Source organism: Calliphora vicina, chromosome 1 (assembly GCF_958450345.1).
Source record: "Calliphora vicina chromosome 1, idCalVici1.1, whole genome shotgun sequence".
Classification (NCBI taxonomy): domain Eukaryota; kingdom Metazoa; phylum Arthropoda; class Insecta; order Diptera; family Calliphoridae; genus Calliphora; species Calliphora vicina.
The window spans coordinates 66,298,939-66,316,308 of record NC_088780.1 but is presented as its reverse complement, the minus strand read 5'-3'; the positions used below and the strand labels follow the sequence as shown (position 1 = coordinate 66,316,308).

The window sequence follows — 17,370 nt, the reverse complement described above, 5'->3', positions numbered from 1 at the left end:
AATGTGAATAAAATCTCAGTTAACAATTTTTTTCGACCCTTAACCGAGTTTTTCACATGGCAACCTTATTTTCTAGCAACGTCAAAAACTTTCGCTAGTTTTTTCAGTCGTCGACCGAATGTAGTTGCGTGACCATGTTTTTGCAGTGCAATTATAATATTTTTTATGTTTTTTTTGTAAGAATGTTTGCTTTCTAATGCATGTAATTAGGTTCAAATCCGTAAAGAACTGCTTGAGTTAGAGGCAAATTACTAAAGTAAGATTATTTTTTTTTTTGTAAAAATGCATTTTGCTTAAAAAAAACGAAAAAACGATTTGAGACCCCATTTTGCGTTCATCACTATTTAAGTGTTGTACACTAAAATTTTTTTTTAGAGTAGATTAAGAATATCGATTTTCATGAAGGAATTTCGGTCTTATATACATACATACATACATACATACATACATACATACATACATACATACATACATACATACATACATACATACATATGTACATAATATGTTTTTTATTTTAAAACTTATTTCTAGATGTACGCAAATTCAGCACCGTATCCAAGTGCTCAAGTAGCTGCAGAAGAAATTTTTGATTCGGGGCTCATCCCCTCTGACACAGACTACAGAATTTTTTCTAATTTTGGTGGTTTACCAGGACTTGATTTTGCCTACATCATTAATGGACATCGTTATCATACAAAATATGATTCATTAGATTATTTGCCAAATGGTAGCATTCAACATACAGGATGCAATATATTGGAGCTAACGAAAACTTTAGCCGATACAGACGAACTAGGAATTGTCCAAGTAAGTAATTTGTAAATCATTTGATCTAAAATTTTAACAAATAGTTTATATGCATGTATTTATTGTATGTATATTTTTTTATAAATTTTATATTTTACTTCATTGTTAACAATATATTATAGTAAATTATTCGAATAATATTTTTTATGGATTATCTGATCGAATAATAGAGAAAATCTATATATATAAAAATGAAATGGTCCATGTATGTAATGGCATCACGTGAGAACGGGTGGAGCGATTTGTCTGTTTTTTTTTTTATTGGTTTCGAAATTTTCAGGAGATGGTTTGTAAAGAAAAAAAATTCAAGAATTCCGGGTAAAACTCGGAAAATTTTTGTTTGAGTCCAGTCAATGTAATAAAAAAGCTCCCTAAAGTATGCAGTATAAATTTAGATATTTTATTTGCAAATAAATAAGAACAAGCTTGTGTTTTGTATATTTATTTTCCAAACTCCATATAAATTCGTTAATTTAAGTGCATTGTTCATACCTGCACATTTGAGATAAGTGCATAATACTTTTAGAAGCTATAACTGGTTTTCATGAAAAAAATTTCATTTAGCTGCCTAATACAAAATTAAATCAAAACAAAATAAGGAAAATACGATTTTGGAAAAATGAGAAGTTTGCAACTTCTTAATAATTTGAAACGTAGCTAAAATAACAAATTTGTCGATATGTTTAGACGGAAAAATCACAAAGCTTCATGTAAATTATTTGCCGTTTGCTGCTTTTTTGGGCAGTAAACTTAAATGCACTTACCAGCATCAATGAGCACGTAAGTGCATTAAGGTTAACTGCATTTTTATCTTACCTGCAGAAAATATCGTGCAAAGTTTGTTGTGCAGGTAAGTCAAAATTACTGTATAACCACAATCCAGCATAAACTAAATCCTTATGCTAACGATACTCAGGAATTGAAAACCTTGGCCAGACTTGTGTTGCTGCTCAATTTTGAAGTAACTATACTTCAATAAATGCAAAATCGGATTAAGTTTAATGAATATATATAAACTTCAAATCCCCTTTATTGTTAAATGCTTAATTAGGTTGACATAAAGAGAAAATGAAACTACTTTGTATTTTTGTATATCATGCTTTCACTATTACAAGCAGATTAAACAATGTATCGTAGTTATTCCATTATTTTATATATTACTAGCTGACCCGACAGACGTTGTCCTGTCCAAGTTAAAAAATGCTTGTGTTCGATTTGTGAATTTGTGAGAGCGGTTTGGAAAGGGTAAAAATAGTTCAAAAGAAAAAAAAAACGTATTATTGAATGATAATTTTTATTCATATAGGACATAGAATAAAATATACCTAGAAGCGCTACTGAGAGACAAAGAACCTAAGTTTGTTGGCAAAAATCTAAGTCTTGCAACAACAGAATACATGTAAATCAATGTACATATTTTGGGTTTTTATATAAGTAATTGAATTTTGGTCTGAAAATGAGTGATCACAGATCGAGCTCCTTTTCTTGATTAAACGCTTATTGGCCAAGTTATTAGCGATTTTAGATATTGTGAGTTTTTATATAAAAAATCGTTTTTTTTTTTTGTCAGAAACATAAGTGATCACAGATCGAGGTCCTTTTCTTGATTAATCGCTTATTGGCCAAGTTATTTGCGATTTTAGAAATTGTGAGTTTTTATACAAAAAATCGATTTTTTGCCAGAAATATGAGTAAGCACAGATCGAGCTGCTTTTCTTGATTAAACACTTATTTTATTAGAGTTATTAGCGAATTTAGATATTTTGAGTTTTTATATAAAAAATCGAATTTTAGTCAGAAATATGAGTGATCACAGATCGAGCTGCTTTTCCTGATTCAACGCTTATTGCGAGTTATTAGCTAATTTAGATATTTTGAGTTTTTATATAAAAAATCGGTTTTTGGTCAGAAATAATAGTGATCACAGATCGAAGTCTTTTTCTTGATTCAACTCTTAGCGAAGTTATATATTTTAAGTTTTTATATAAAAAATCGATTTTTGGTCAGAAATATGAGTGATCACATCAATAAGAGTTTAATCAAGAAAAACAGCTCGATTTCTTGATTAAACTCTTATTGACCAAGTTATTAGCGAATTTAGATATTTTGAGTTTTTATATAAAAAATCGATTTTTGGTCAGAAATATGAGTGATCACAGATCGAGGTCTATTTCTTGATTCAACGTTTATTGGCCAAGTTATTAGCGAATAGATATTTTGAGTTTTTATATAAAAAATCGATTTTTGGTGAGAAATATGAGTGATCACAGATCGAGGTCCTTTTCTTGATTCAACGTTTATTGGCCAAGTTATTAGCGAATAGATATTTTGAGTTTTTATATAAAAAATCGATTTTTGGTCAGAAATATGAGTGATCACAGATCGAGGTCCTTTTCTTGATTCAACGCTTATTGGCCAAGGTCAGAAATATGAGTTATCACAGATCGAGGTTCTTTTCTTGATTAAACGCTTATTGTTCAAGTTATTAGCGAATTTAGATGTTTTCAGTTTTTATATGAAAAAATCGATTTTTGGTCAGAAATATGAGTGATCACAGATCGAGTTCCTTTTCATGATTCAACGCTTATTGGCCAAGTTATTATCGATTTAAGCTATTGTGAGTTTTTATATAAGTAATCGAATTTTGGTCTGAAATATGATTGATCAGAGACCGATGTATTTTGCAGATGTATTTAATAAGTGGACGTGTATAATTTTTATTTATGTAAAAACTTTTGCGGACTATGTATTGCGAACATTAAAAAAATTAGTTAAATCGGTCAAGGCGTCCTGCGATATATCGAAACAAAATTGGCGTGGTCAATTTTTCTTTCAGTAATAACTTAAATCGGATTCTATGATCATTTAAACAAAAATTTAGCCAAATCGGTGTAGCCGTTTTCCGATTTTAGATAAATCGAAAAAAGTGAGCGTATGATCGTTCGATTAATCGAATAATTTCTTACGAATAATTATTCGAACAATTTAAAAATGACCATTTTCGAATAACGAATAATTCGAACAATTTTATGTAGAATAATCGAATAAAACGAATAAATGTTCATATATATTTAAATTTATTAAATTTCTTAAAATTTTTCATAATTTCAAATTTAAATAAGTAAAAATGACTCACAAAAATTGTATTGTTTCTGAAATTCGACAAATAACTAAAGACAAGGGGACTTTCCATCACTGTGAATGAGATGAGTGTTATAGCTTCTTCTATAAATATATAAATATTACTGCAAGTAGTTACAATTCTAAAAACAAATCATTCAAAATTTTTAACTTAGGACTTGAACCAATGAAAATAAAAGGTACGGAATAAAGTATTTGTTATTTAGCTGGCGAAATATTAGAAGAATCGTAATTAATAATCAAAATATTAACTTAGATTAAAGTGGAGTTGAATGTAATGGAGAATGTGATTTTGAAACGGTCGTCGAAAGTGATATTGAGGATGACATTTATAATGATTACAGTGAAATAGATGAAGGCCATGATCTTAAAATATATGTATATAAGTGATGTTATTAACCGCGTACGTAAGTGTTGCAAAATATTTAATACTAGCTGACCCGGTGCGCTTCGCCACCCCAATTAGAAGAAAGAAATAGTACTATCAAGTCTCACTTTGTTAATCTAATTGTAAATGTCTAATTTCTAATTTCATATTTTCTGCTTAACTTCATATTTCTATGTTCATTATTACAGAAAATTCAAAAAGTACCATTAGAATATAGAAAAAGTACCAAAAAGCAGTCACTTGTAGATTCCCACTCACTCCGGTCTTAATTTCATGTTTTTAGGTTCATTGGTGAAGAAATTACAAAAAGTACCATTCGAATAAAGAAAAAGTACCAAAAAGTCTCCCCCTAGAATTCTCACTCACTTAGGACCATATATGCTTAATTTCATGTCTCTAAGTCCATTGTTAAAGAAAATTCAAAAAAGTACCATTAGAATATAGAAAAAGTACTAAAAAAACCCACACTTGTGGGTCTCCCCCTAGAATTCTCACTCACTTATGACCATATATGCTTAATTTCATGTTTCTAAGTCCATAGTTATAGAAAATTCAAAAAAGTACCATTAGAATATAGAAAAAGTACCAAAAAACCCACACTTGTGGTTTCCCACTCACTCGGTTTATATATAAGCTTTATTTCATGTTTCTAGGTTCATTGGTGAAGAAATTACAAAAAGTACCACTCCAATAAACAAAAAGTACCAAAAAGTCTCCCCCTAGAATTCTCACTCACTTAGGACCATATATGTTTAATTTCATGTTTCTAAGTCCATTATTATAGAAATTTCAAAAAAGTACCATTAGAAGAACAAAATAGTACCTATAGTACAGTTCACACATTTTGGTACCTAAATATTATCCCCTATTCCTAATACTAACTTCACTCAAATACATATCAGCTAACTTTAATGTCGATAACTGAAATAATTTAAAATGTTAAAAAAGTACCATTAGGAGAAAAGTACAAATTTCCCTTTTCTTTCTTGAACACCCCTCAAGTTTGAAATTTAAAAATATTCCATTTTGCCAAAATTGTTTATGCTACAGCCATGTATCAAAATATTAAAATCTGTGTTAATGTGCCCAAGAATAAATATGTTTTAAAAAAAGTACCAAACTGTTTACCCGGATTTGGCCCAATATACACCTTGGTACTCGAGTTCCAAATAACACCCTGTTAGTTAATTGTTGTATGAATCCAGGAACCAACGTTAAAAAAATTATCAAAATTGGCTTAATAATTTCAAATATAATGTATTTTCCCGATTTTATCCCCTTTTTGGTACCTTTTTTATCCCCATTGAGGTGGTACAATTTCATTCAAATAAATTTATGTAATAAAATAAATTTCATAATAAAATATTCGTATGTCTATGTCAAACTATAGAAAAACATATTTTATGAAAAAGTACCAAAAATTAACACAATTTTTATCCCTTATAGGTTCGAATTTCCAAAAAGTACCAAACTTATATTTTTTATTTTTTGTTAATTAAAGAATACGATTTAAAATTTGTTTCTATGTTTATTAGTTTAAAAGATACATAGGGTGCAAAAAAAGTACCAAAATACAGTTTTTACCCGTTTTCTCCCCTAAAAGTTTCGAATTTCCAAAAAGTACGAAACACCTGTCAGCTTATTTTTTAAATGGAGTAACATGCTATTTTAAGTTTTTTTGTATCTTTATTAGTTTTGAAGATATAAGGTTACCGAATTTACCCGTTTTTACCCCCTAAACGTTCGAATTTCCAAAAATCCCTTCTTATCGGATCGTTTTGGGGAGGGAGGAACCCACAGTTAAAATTTCGTGATTCTAGCTTCAGCCGTTTGGGCTGTGCGATGATGAATCAGTCAGTCAGTCAGTCAGTCAGTAACGTTACTCTTTTATATATATAGATTTATAAATATTGCAAACTAACGCTTTGTTGCAAGAAAAGCATGGAGTTCGTCTTATACATGCACTGCCTGACTTCAAATTAACCACGTTCACTGACAATGATATCAAACTTTGGACAGATTCCCTTTATTGTGTAATTCCCTAAGAGCACTTTATTAAGCAAAGATTCGCAACGTTGATAGTAGTGTATTCAATTAATCGGGTTGCTGGTTTAATCGGTTAATCGAGCAAATAATTAATCGGGGTTTAGATTTAATCGGGTAATTTTAAATTATTCGATTAACCGAATAATTTCTATTTAAATTTTAAACTGAAAATAAAACCACGAATTTTGTGTACTTATTTAAGTATTTTATAAATAAAAAGAAAAAAACATAAAAATAAACAAAACATAACAATTCAACCAAAAAGTAAATAATTTTCTTTAGTTTTAATAAAACTCGACTTGGAAAAAACTCTCTCGCTGATTGTAGATGTTGGAGAAATCGAAAGTAATGCATGGTAAAGAATGTCCAATATCTTTTTAGTCTTTTCTAAGCATATAAAATCCTCCATTATACTATTGGAGTCCTTTTTGGTTTTTTAGATTTTAAATGCTTTTAATAATATCGATAAGTTCTGATAAAACTCGTTTCAGTAGAGTCTCCAGTTTCGTCTATTATCACTAAACTTGTTTCTTGGATGTTCGAAAAAACATGTTATTTTACTTTAACATTTGTGTTACGGAACCTCTGACTGCAATGTTCCTCATGAACAGCGGTTGATTTGTTTATCGTCAATTTTATTTGTTAACAGTTTTCTGTGAATGACTGTTTTTTGACACTTGTTTTGTAAGCCGCTCTTTTGTCCTCTTCTTTGAACATATTCTTACTTGTCTATTGCAAGAATTCGAACGCTCATAATTTTCTTATATTTTGTCGAAGAAGGAGGTACAAAACTGCGGTAAGTGTTTTTTATTATTTTATATGTATTCCTTTTAATTTATTTACTTTTTATAGAAATAAACGTTATTACAAACATAACTAAATTGTGTTTGTATTTGTTCAACGCAAACCTCCTGTCTTCAGTTGCAGTCAGCGACATTTTTATTTCGCATTTTTTTTGTTGCGAGCCAAGTGTGTGTGTGTGCTTTTTGTTTTTTTATATGTGCAATTAATATAAAACCGCCAGCCTGCAGCCACTGTGTAAATTAAGGTTAAGTTTTTTTGGAATTTTAAATTAAAAAGATGGCACCACCTGTACGCCGGAGCCCACTTAACCTAAGAAGCACAGCCAGTGCCGACACTGTTACATCTGATCCGCCTGATCATGAACAAAATGTCACAAGTGGCCACAGTGGAAGCACAGCAAACACACCTACAGCCACAAATCAACAAGTGATGCAGCCAGCATCAAACACAAATACAAGTGCTAATGCCGCCAGCACAGAAACGCCTAGAGGAAGCCTCATAGATAAAAATAAGTCATCTGCAAAAAAAATCCTCACTGGGACTGTCACCAAGACATCAGACGCCACATGTAAGTCAGCTTCAACAAACATGCAGCCATCGACATCGAAGGACGACACCATCCTACAAGAGATGCAAAAGCAAATGGCTTACTTGAAACGCCAGCTCCATGAGACACAAACACAACTTCAGGAGAGCAGACGCCAATGCCAACAAATGGAAGTTGCCTCATCACAAACGGTAAGTGACCATAACCTCAATTCCTCTGAAATGCCATATAGTTCCGCCATTGACTTTACTACAACAACAATCGAGTCCCGCTATATACCAGCTTCATATACATCGACAACATCAACCGCCATGACACCTATGCAGCCGCTGCTTACTTCTGCCGCCAGCGTCGCCCCGCCGTCGACGCAAGCAGCGACTACTTCGTTTAATACATATGTACCGCTTGTTACAAATAATTTTACGCCGACATCTTTTAATAATATATACTCCAGCCAACAACAACAACCTGTACTCAGCCATTTAAGTCCATACGGAACGCAGTATGTGATGCCGCGCAAATTACAAGATTTGCCAGAGTTTAGTGGTGAACCCGAAGATTGGCCATTGTTTTATACAGCCTATATCCAGTCAACAACTACATATGGATATACAAATTTTGAAAACAACCAGCGATTACAAAAATGTTTGAAAGGTGAAGCCATGGATATAGTCAAGTCGTTACTTATCCACCCTGATAACGTCAGTGCTGTTGTAGATCAACTGAAATTTCGTTTTGGAAGACCAGAACAGCTTATACATAGCCAATTGAGAAAGGTAAAAGAGCTGCCGTTCATAAATGAAAACAATCTAGTTAAATTAGTGCCGTTTTCAACAAAAGTGAAAAATTTATCAGTGTTTCTCAAATCTGTTAATGGCCAACAACATATAGCAAACCCTACACTTCTAGAAGAATTGATTTTAAAGCTCCCCATGAGTAAAAGGTTAGAGTGGGCCAAAATAGCAATAAATATTATTCCGTATCCTACGATTGAACATTTTAGTGATTGGTTAAGCGAAGTGGCAAATTTAATATGCTTGATACAAGATGTTAACAACAATGAACCAAAGCGGAGAGTGCTACATGCAACAGAGAGAGTCCAACAGTGCCCTGTATGTAAAGAAAATCACAAAATATATGATTGTCATAAATTCCTAAATTTTAAAGTGGATGAACGTTGGGCTATGGTGAAAAAGCTTCACGCTTGTTTTTCGTGTTTAAATATAGGACATTCAACTCGAGAGTGCCGTAACAAGAAAATATGTTCTGTAGAAGGATGCCAACGTAAACATAATAAATTGTTGCATGAGCGCACACCTATTGCACCTGTTCCCGTACAACCGAACACTAGTAATACGAGTGAACCTAATCATAATGTCCTAAGCTGCTCCAACGATAATAAAAAGTTGCTTTTTCGTGTACTACCAGTTACATTATATGGTGAAAAATGCAGCATTGATATTTATGCTTTATTTGACGATGGGTCCTCTATAACTATGTTAGATAAAGAAATTGCCGACTGCGTTGGTGTACGTGGAAAAAGTAATGATTTGAATATTCAGTGGTTTGGTGGTAGATCAGCACGAGAGCCGTCAATGACCTTCAATCTGAAGGTAAGTGGTGCTGGGAAGAATAAGAGTCACCTTCTTAAAAACGTGTATGCAGTTTCAAATTTGAATTTACCAATGCAAAGCCTGAGTGAGGATGAAATTAAAGTGAGTCTAAAACATTTATCGAATAATTCTATAAAGCCATATACAAACGTAGTGCCAAAGCTGTTAATTGGTCTTGACCATGCCCACCTAGGGTTGCCATCGAGCATAAAAATAGACAATTTATCTGGACCATTTGCGTGCAACACAGAATTAGGTTGGGTCGTATTTGGGCCATGTAAATCACTGTCGCCTGCACCACATTCGTGTCTTTTTGTACATGCTGAAAAAGAGCAAGAGATCTACAAGATGGTTGAAAATTATTTCAATATTGAAAACATAGGCGTACGAGCTGCTCCTCCAATTGAAAGCGATGATGATGTCAGAGCAAAAAGAATTCTTCATGAATCAACAAAGCGTATTGGTAATCGTTTTCAAACAGGCCTATTATGGAAAAATGATAAAATAGAGTTGCCAGATAGTTACCAATTAGCACTTAGCCGTCTTGAAGGTATTGAAAAGAAAATGCGACGTGATTTAAACTTTTCTGCAGCCTACAGTGAAGTAATAAATGGATACATAGAAAAAGGTTATGTTCGTAAAGTGCCGCCTGAAGATATCTGCCTGATATCAGAAAAGAAGTGGTATTTACCACATTTTGGAGTAATAAACCTTAATAAAGAAAACAAAAAAATAAGATTGGTTTTTGATGCTGCAGCAAAAGTAAATGGAACGTGTTTAAACGATAATTTGCTAAAAGGTCCTCAATATATTTCGTCATTGACCGCCATTTTATATAATTTTCGAAGCGGAAAAGTTGCCGTCTGTGCAGATATTCGTGAAATGTTTCACCAAGTCATCATACAGCCGAGTGATCGAATATCTCAACGTTTCCTATGGAGAAATGGTGATCAAAGCAAAAAACCAAATGAATATGAAATGTTGGTTATGATTTTTGGAGCCGCATGCTCACCTTGTTCGGCCATACACGTAATGAAGACTAACGCTAAAGAACACAATGATTGTAATCCCAGAGCAATAGAAGCCATATTAGAGCATCACTACATGGATGATTTTGTAGATAGTTTTGACTCAATCGAAGAGGCCATCGAAATTTCGAAGCAAGTTCGAGAAATTCATAAAAATGGAGGTTTCGAACTCAGAGGCTTTATTTCAAACTCGAACAGGGTCTCCCTGGCCCTAGATGGAGCTTCAGCATCCAAAACTATTCCATCCATTAACAACACGGAAAAGGTATTGGGCCTTTACTGGGATCCAGTCTTAGATGCATTTATGTTTAACTTGAAATTTAATAAAGTCGATCAAGATGTCATATCTGGAAAGAAAAAGCCTACAAAACGTCAAGTATTAAGCGTTATTATGTCAACGTTTGATCCTCTAGGATTTTTAGGCTATTTTATTGTCGGGGGAAAATTGGTACTACGCAGCATATGGAAACGTGATGTCAGGTGGGATGAGCCGATACCTGACGATATCAACATTGCCTGGGAACGATGGAGGTCACAACTGAAAAATATCTCTAATTTTCGTTTGCCACGATTTTATTACCCCCTGGTAAGATTAAACAAATCCAATTACACATATTCGTGGATTCTAGTGAAGAAGCATTTGCCGCTGTAGCTTATTGGAGATTTGTTGCCATGGATGGAACTATTGAAGTAAGTTTTATCTGCTCGAAGACCAAATGCGCGCCCTTAAAAAAGATTTCGATTCCCCGCCTAGAATTACAAGCCTCAGTTCTTGGAACAAGAATAAAACAAAATGTGATTAATGAGCATAAAATTGTACCAGAAACGACAGTATTATGGAGTGATTCGACAACAGTATTGAAATGGATATCGAGTAGCCATAGAAATTATAAGTCGTATGTAGCCCATAGAATAGCAGAAATACTAGCGTCAACTAATATTGATAACTGGAAATGGGTCGCCACTAGAGACAACGTAGCCGATGATGCCACTAGAAGTTATAATAATATTGATTTTTCGACGTCATCCCGATGGAAAAACGGTCCAAAGTTCCTGGCACAAAATGAAAACGAATGGCCATGTTATACCATCGAATTGCCTCCCCCTGAGGAACAAGACGAAGAAGAAATTCGTCCCAAAGTTGCACTTTTAGTCATAAAAGATAATTTTATAAATTTCGACAGATTTTCATCATTTACCCGACTGAAGAGGTCGACGGCGTGGATTCTTCGATTTGTAAACCGGTGTCGAAAAAATTGTGATGATTTACAGGATTATGGGCTCACCTCACGTGAACTAGAATCAGCTGAAAAGGTGTTATGTATACAAGTCCAACGACAATCATTTCCAGTTGAATTTGATTATATCAAAAATGGACAGCCAGTCCAAAAAACAAGTAGTTTGGCACATTTAACGCCTTATGCCGACGATGATGGTATTTTAAGAGTGTATGGACGAATCGATGCAGCTAGTTTTTTGCCTTACAGTTCTCGGAGGCCTATTATATTGCCTAAGGACCACAAGTTTACAAGACTCGTGATTTTATATCACCACTGTCTCATGAAACACCAAAATCACGAGGCCACTATCTGTCAAATACGTAACAAGTACTGGATTCCTCAATTAAGGACACTGCTTCGGTCAGTTGTTTCCAGCTGCCAGATTTGTAGAATAAAAAATGCAAATTCGGTTGCACCGCTTATGGGGCAACTGCCACTCGATCGTCTTGAGCCACATGCTGAGCCCTTTAAGTACACAGGATTGGACTACTTCGGGCCGATAAACGTATCGATCGGTAGGAGGACAGAGAAGAGGTGGGTGGCACTATTTACTTGCCTCACTATAAGGGCCATCCATTTGGAATTAGCTCACGACTTATCAACAGACTCCTGTATAATTGCAATGCGCAATTTTATGAATCGTCGAGGTGTTCCAGCACGAATCCGTTCTGACAATGGGAAGAATTTCGTTGGCGCTGATGAAGAAGCAAAGCGGTTTAGAGAAGTGTTTGATGTGAAACAGATTCAGAACGAGTTGTCTACAAAAGGTGTTGAATGGATATTTAATTGTCCAGCTAATCCCTCAGAAGGTGGTATTTGGGAGAGGATGGTACAATGTGTCAAGAAAGTATTACGCCATACTATGAAAGATGTATCTCCGAAAGAACACGTCCTACAATCTCTCCTGATTGAGGCCGAGAAAATAGATAATTCACGACCATTGATGCACCTGCCTTTAAGTCCTCATGAGGAGGAACCACTTACTCCTAATCATTTTATAATTGGAAGAGGAAATGTTGCGGCGACACCTTCTGTAAATGAACCTGATGTGAAATTCTTCTCCCTGAAGAAACAGTGGCGAGTTGCCAGAAGTTTGCGGGATCGATTTTGGAAGCGGTGGATTGCTGAATATTTGCCTACGTTGACTAGAAGAGTCAAATGGTGTGAGCGTACTGCTCCCATTAATGTTGGTGACGTTGTGTTTATCTGCGACCCTAATATCCCACGAAGTCAATGGCGGAGAGGTTTGGTCACTTGCGTTCATCTCGGTGCTGACGGTATTATAAGAAGAGCTGATGTAAAGACTGCATCAGGAAGCCTACAACGGCCTGTATCCAAGCTAGCCGTGCTGGACGTAGATGATGGTGAAGTTGATCGCTCCACGGGGGTGGGGGTGTTACGGAACCTCTGACTGCAATGTTCCTCATGAACAGCGGTTGATTTGTTTATCGTCAATTTTATTTGTTAACAGTTTTCTGTGAATGACTGTTTTTTGACACTTGTTTTGTAAGCCGCTCTTTTGTCCTCTTCTTTGAACATATTCTTACTTGTCTATTGCAAGAATTCGAACGCTCATAATTTTCTTATATTTTGTCGAAGAAGGAGGTACAAAACTGCGGTAAGTGTTTTTTATTATTTTATATGTATTCCTTTTAATTTATTTACTTTTTATAGAAATAAACGTTATTACAAACATAACTAAATTGTGTTTGTATTTGTTCAACGCAAACCTCCTGTCTTCAGTTTCAGTCAGCGACAATTTGTATTGAATTAAAATGGAAAAATAAATACAAAACAAATATGTTAAAGTACAAAAAAAGAGTTATCGTTTAATCGACACAATCTAATCGGTTTATTTGTTATTTGAAAATCGGCAATTTTGAATTATTCGAACAGTTAACCGTAACAGTTAAACGTGTGATCGAATTATTCGAACAAGTTAAAATGTCTTATTCGATTTATTCGAACAAGAGAAAAATCGAATAATTCGAATACCCTATTACCTTTCACTGTCACACTCCACCAGTGTTGCCAATTTAGCCAAGAGAACAAGAGAAAAATCGAATAATTGGAATACCCTATTACCTTTCACTGTCACACTCCACCAGTGTTGCCAATTTAGCCTCTAGCCATTTTTTTAGTCTTTTTTATTTTCATTTAGCCATATATATTTACTCTAATGAAAATTATATATTTACTCTAATGATCTGAAATTTTTGCTGTTGAAAATTAGTAAAATCAGTTCAAAAAATTGGCAGGAATATTATGACAAAAATTAACTAAAAATGTTGAACCAGTAAACAATTTAACCCTTTCAGGGTCAAAAATAATTTAGGTCGAGCTAAAAGTATTAAAAAGAAATATTTATAATTTGAATACGCTGAATCCGGGAAAAATATTTTTTTTTGTATTTGGTTGCTCTGGTTGTCTGTGTCTGTTATTTAAAACAAAAAAAATAAAACTAACTGTATTTTATTATACAGTAAAAGCGCATAGAAACAGAGTATGTTATAATGTCGAATATATTCGACAAAACCACTGAAAGAGTTAAACACATACAAATTGTTGGAACCTTCCATACCTTCTTCAAAATTGCTCTAGTTATCAAATTATATCTTAAAATGTTTGCTCAAGCATTTTATTATTTGCATCAAGGAGGCATTCAAAATACATGTTGTATTCTTCCATGGTTGCTCAGAATTGTGTTTCAACGGCCAAAACTCTGTAACTTTTGAAACGATTGAGATATATTTGTAGTTTTTAAATGTACAGATAACTTCATGGACAACTATTGGTCATAAAATCATATATTAGACTCATAAATATAAACAGGTAAAATAAAAACGTCTACAAAGATTTAAATTAAAATGCCACAACTAATATAGAGAAAATTGGCGTTATTTGAATAAAATTTTTTATACTTGGAGTATATCGATTTGTTTCCTTTGTTTTTATAAAGCTAAACATTGAAAATGATCTTTCACTCAGTGTACTTGTAGGACGTATATATAGTTAACAAAGCATTGAGTAAGTTTTCAAGCTTTCCAGATCGCTTGTGACATTTATCTATAAAAAGTCTTCTAAAATAGTTGGAGTATTTTTTTTAAACAAGTTTTTTGGATTTTTAAAGTTTTTAATACACTATAACTCATAAAAACACACTTTTAGAAAAAACCGGCTTCTTCGATATTCGAAATGTGAGCTTATATAATATTATATAAAAATACGAAACCGACTTAACCAAAAAAACCGGTTATAACCGGTTATTAAAAACCGGGCCGATCACCCTAATAGATATTTACGTTTATTTATTTGTTTTTTTTTTTTTTAATTTTGTTTGTTTTTTATGTTGGAACATGTAAAAAGTCCCTATATTTTTTCATTTGTATAAACAAATTTTAGGACTATATACAATTTTTATATGACATGGAAAGAGAACTTAATGCAAAAGCGTGTAAGGTAAAACTTGACTCACTTAAGCGGACTGTGTTAAAGAATTTTAAAAAACTCCATAAAAAAATTTAAAAAATGTATTTAAAATTTTAAATTGATTTTTGTAGTTTTTTTAAAAATGTGACACCAGAGGTGACGAACTTTGATGGCCATGCACTGGCCCCCATTACGCCTAGGAAGCTGAACTACTGTAAATCTAGAAACAGCAGCAAATTATTTTTGATTACTTTTGAACCGAACACTACTAAATACGTAAATATTTACCAGACTAAACTAAATAAAATAATAATATTTTGCATAACATATTTTTTTCTTCATTGTCTTCATTATTTCACTCTTAAAAATACTTTTGTATTCAGAATTATCGTAGCCTGCCAAAATCCTAGAAACATCAGAACAAACCAACCAAACTACCAAAAGTAAATAAGTCAACTTGAAACTACCAATTTTGGTCCAATTGGACGAAAGCGACAGCGCTGTTGAGCGTATAAATAATTGCTGAATTTACAAAACTCCTTGTATCGAGTTTATTATTGTATTCAATACAATAGTGTAAGCTTGTTGTTGGAAATTTTCATACAAAAATTAAATACACTTATACACTTTTATTTTATATGTTTTTAAAAAGTTGTATTGGTTTACAGCCAGGGGGCCCAGATAATTTTGAAAGAAAATCGGTAGCTTTGTCAAAAAAAATCGGCATTTATCGGCATTTAGATATTAAATATCGGCAATTAAAAAAACACTTGTTATAAATGTATGAATTTTTATTAAAAAAAATATATATCAAAACAAAATAAATCAATTCACCAATCTACATATTAATGTTATGTTATACAAAGATAAAATTTTATGTCTGAATTTTCATTATTTTTAATTTTTATTTATACATATGGGTAATTCCATATCATCGTACGTGACATTTGTACGTCTATAGAGTGGAATAGATTTAGCAAAAATAAGAGTATCTGAAAAATAATTTGGTCTTTATGTTCCATTCAGAGGGTACTATATTTTAAAATAATAAAAAGTATTGTTGTCCAAAATATTAAGCACGTGACATAAAACGGAACTGATTTTGGGGTACATGCATAAATATACGCACATATTCAAATCGTGAGAGGCGTTATGTATTCTTTTAATTTCTTACACTAAACGAAATATTTTTCCATTACAATCCGTAATATTTAAATAAAAACAATTTTTTTTTTTCATATTTCATTTATTTTATCTTCATAAATAAAATAATGTGAACTATCAATAATTTGTTCAAATCTTAAATCTAAATATAAATTTTTATTTACGTCCCACCACAGTTTCACGAAAAATTATGTTTAATTTATAGATCCTATCATCAGCGCAGGTCTGTTGGATTCCTTCTTCTTAGTCGGATGTAGCCATTACTTCTCATTAATGTTCGTGCAAGTGGGTTTGGGTGAACTTCTAACTTTTTCAAATATGACTCCGCTCGTTTTTTTATTTCATTTTTCACCAGGGAGACACCTAGGTCCTTATGAATGTTAATATTTCTCACATACCAAGGCGCTGCTGTTATCATTCTTAATATTTTATTTTGGAATCTTTGAATTTTTTTCAATATTAGAAGCTGAGGCCGTGCCCCCTAATTGAATTCCATAGCGCCATATGGGTTTTATTATTGAGCTGTACAGCAGAAGTTTGCAATCTAAACTCAATCTCGAGTTTTTACCAATTAGCCAGTAAATTTGTAGTAATTTTAACTTCATTTGAGTCAATTTCGTATCTGTATGCTTTTCCAGGTAAGACGTCGGTCTAGATGCAGACCTAGATATTTAACTTCAGTTTGTTGAGGTATTATATGATTATTTATTAGGATTGGAGGGCACGATTCTCTACGCAATGTGAAAGTGAGATGTATACATTTTTGCTCGTTTACTTTTATTCTCCATTGTTTTAACCACCTTTCTATGTCGATTATATGGTCTTGTAAAAGTACAGATGCTTCTTGGGGGTTTTCATGAGGCTAGTATAGCTGTGTCATCAGCAAAAGTTGATATGTGGGTTCGACTGTTTGTAGGCATATCACAAGTATATAGCAAATATAGGAAGGCACCCAGTATACTTCCTTGGGGTACGCCTGCTTCAATAGGCTGTGGTGAACTTATGAAGTCTCCCTCTTTAAGAACGAACTTTCGATGACTTAAATAACTTTCTAGAAGCTTATGTGTGTTCACTGGTAAATATTGTTTTATTTTTATCGATAATCCTTCATGCCATACTT

General features: G+C 33.0%; 1 protein-coding gene across 2 annotated transcripts in view; it reads left to right on the top strand.

Moving 5' to 3' along the window:
• LOC135963175 (endoplasmic reticulum metallopeptidase 1-like) overlaps positions 1-17,370 on the top strand; it is a 421,657-nt gene that overhangs the window by 103,087 nt on the left and 301,200 nt on the right. For both annotated transcript variants that reach the window (XM_065514948.1, XM_065514947.1), the window contains exon 6: positions 535-810. In XM_065514948.1, coding sequence (XP_065371020.1) covers positions 535-810 — 276 coding nt within the window. The remainder of the gene's footprint in view (positions 1-534; positions 811-17,370) is intronic.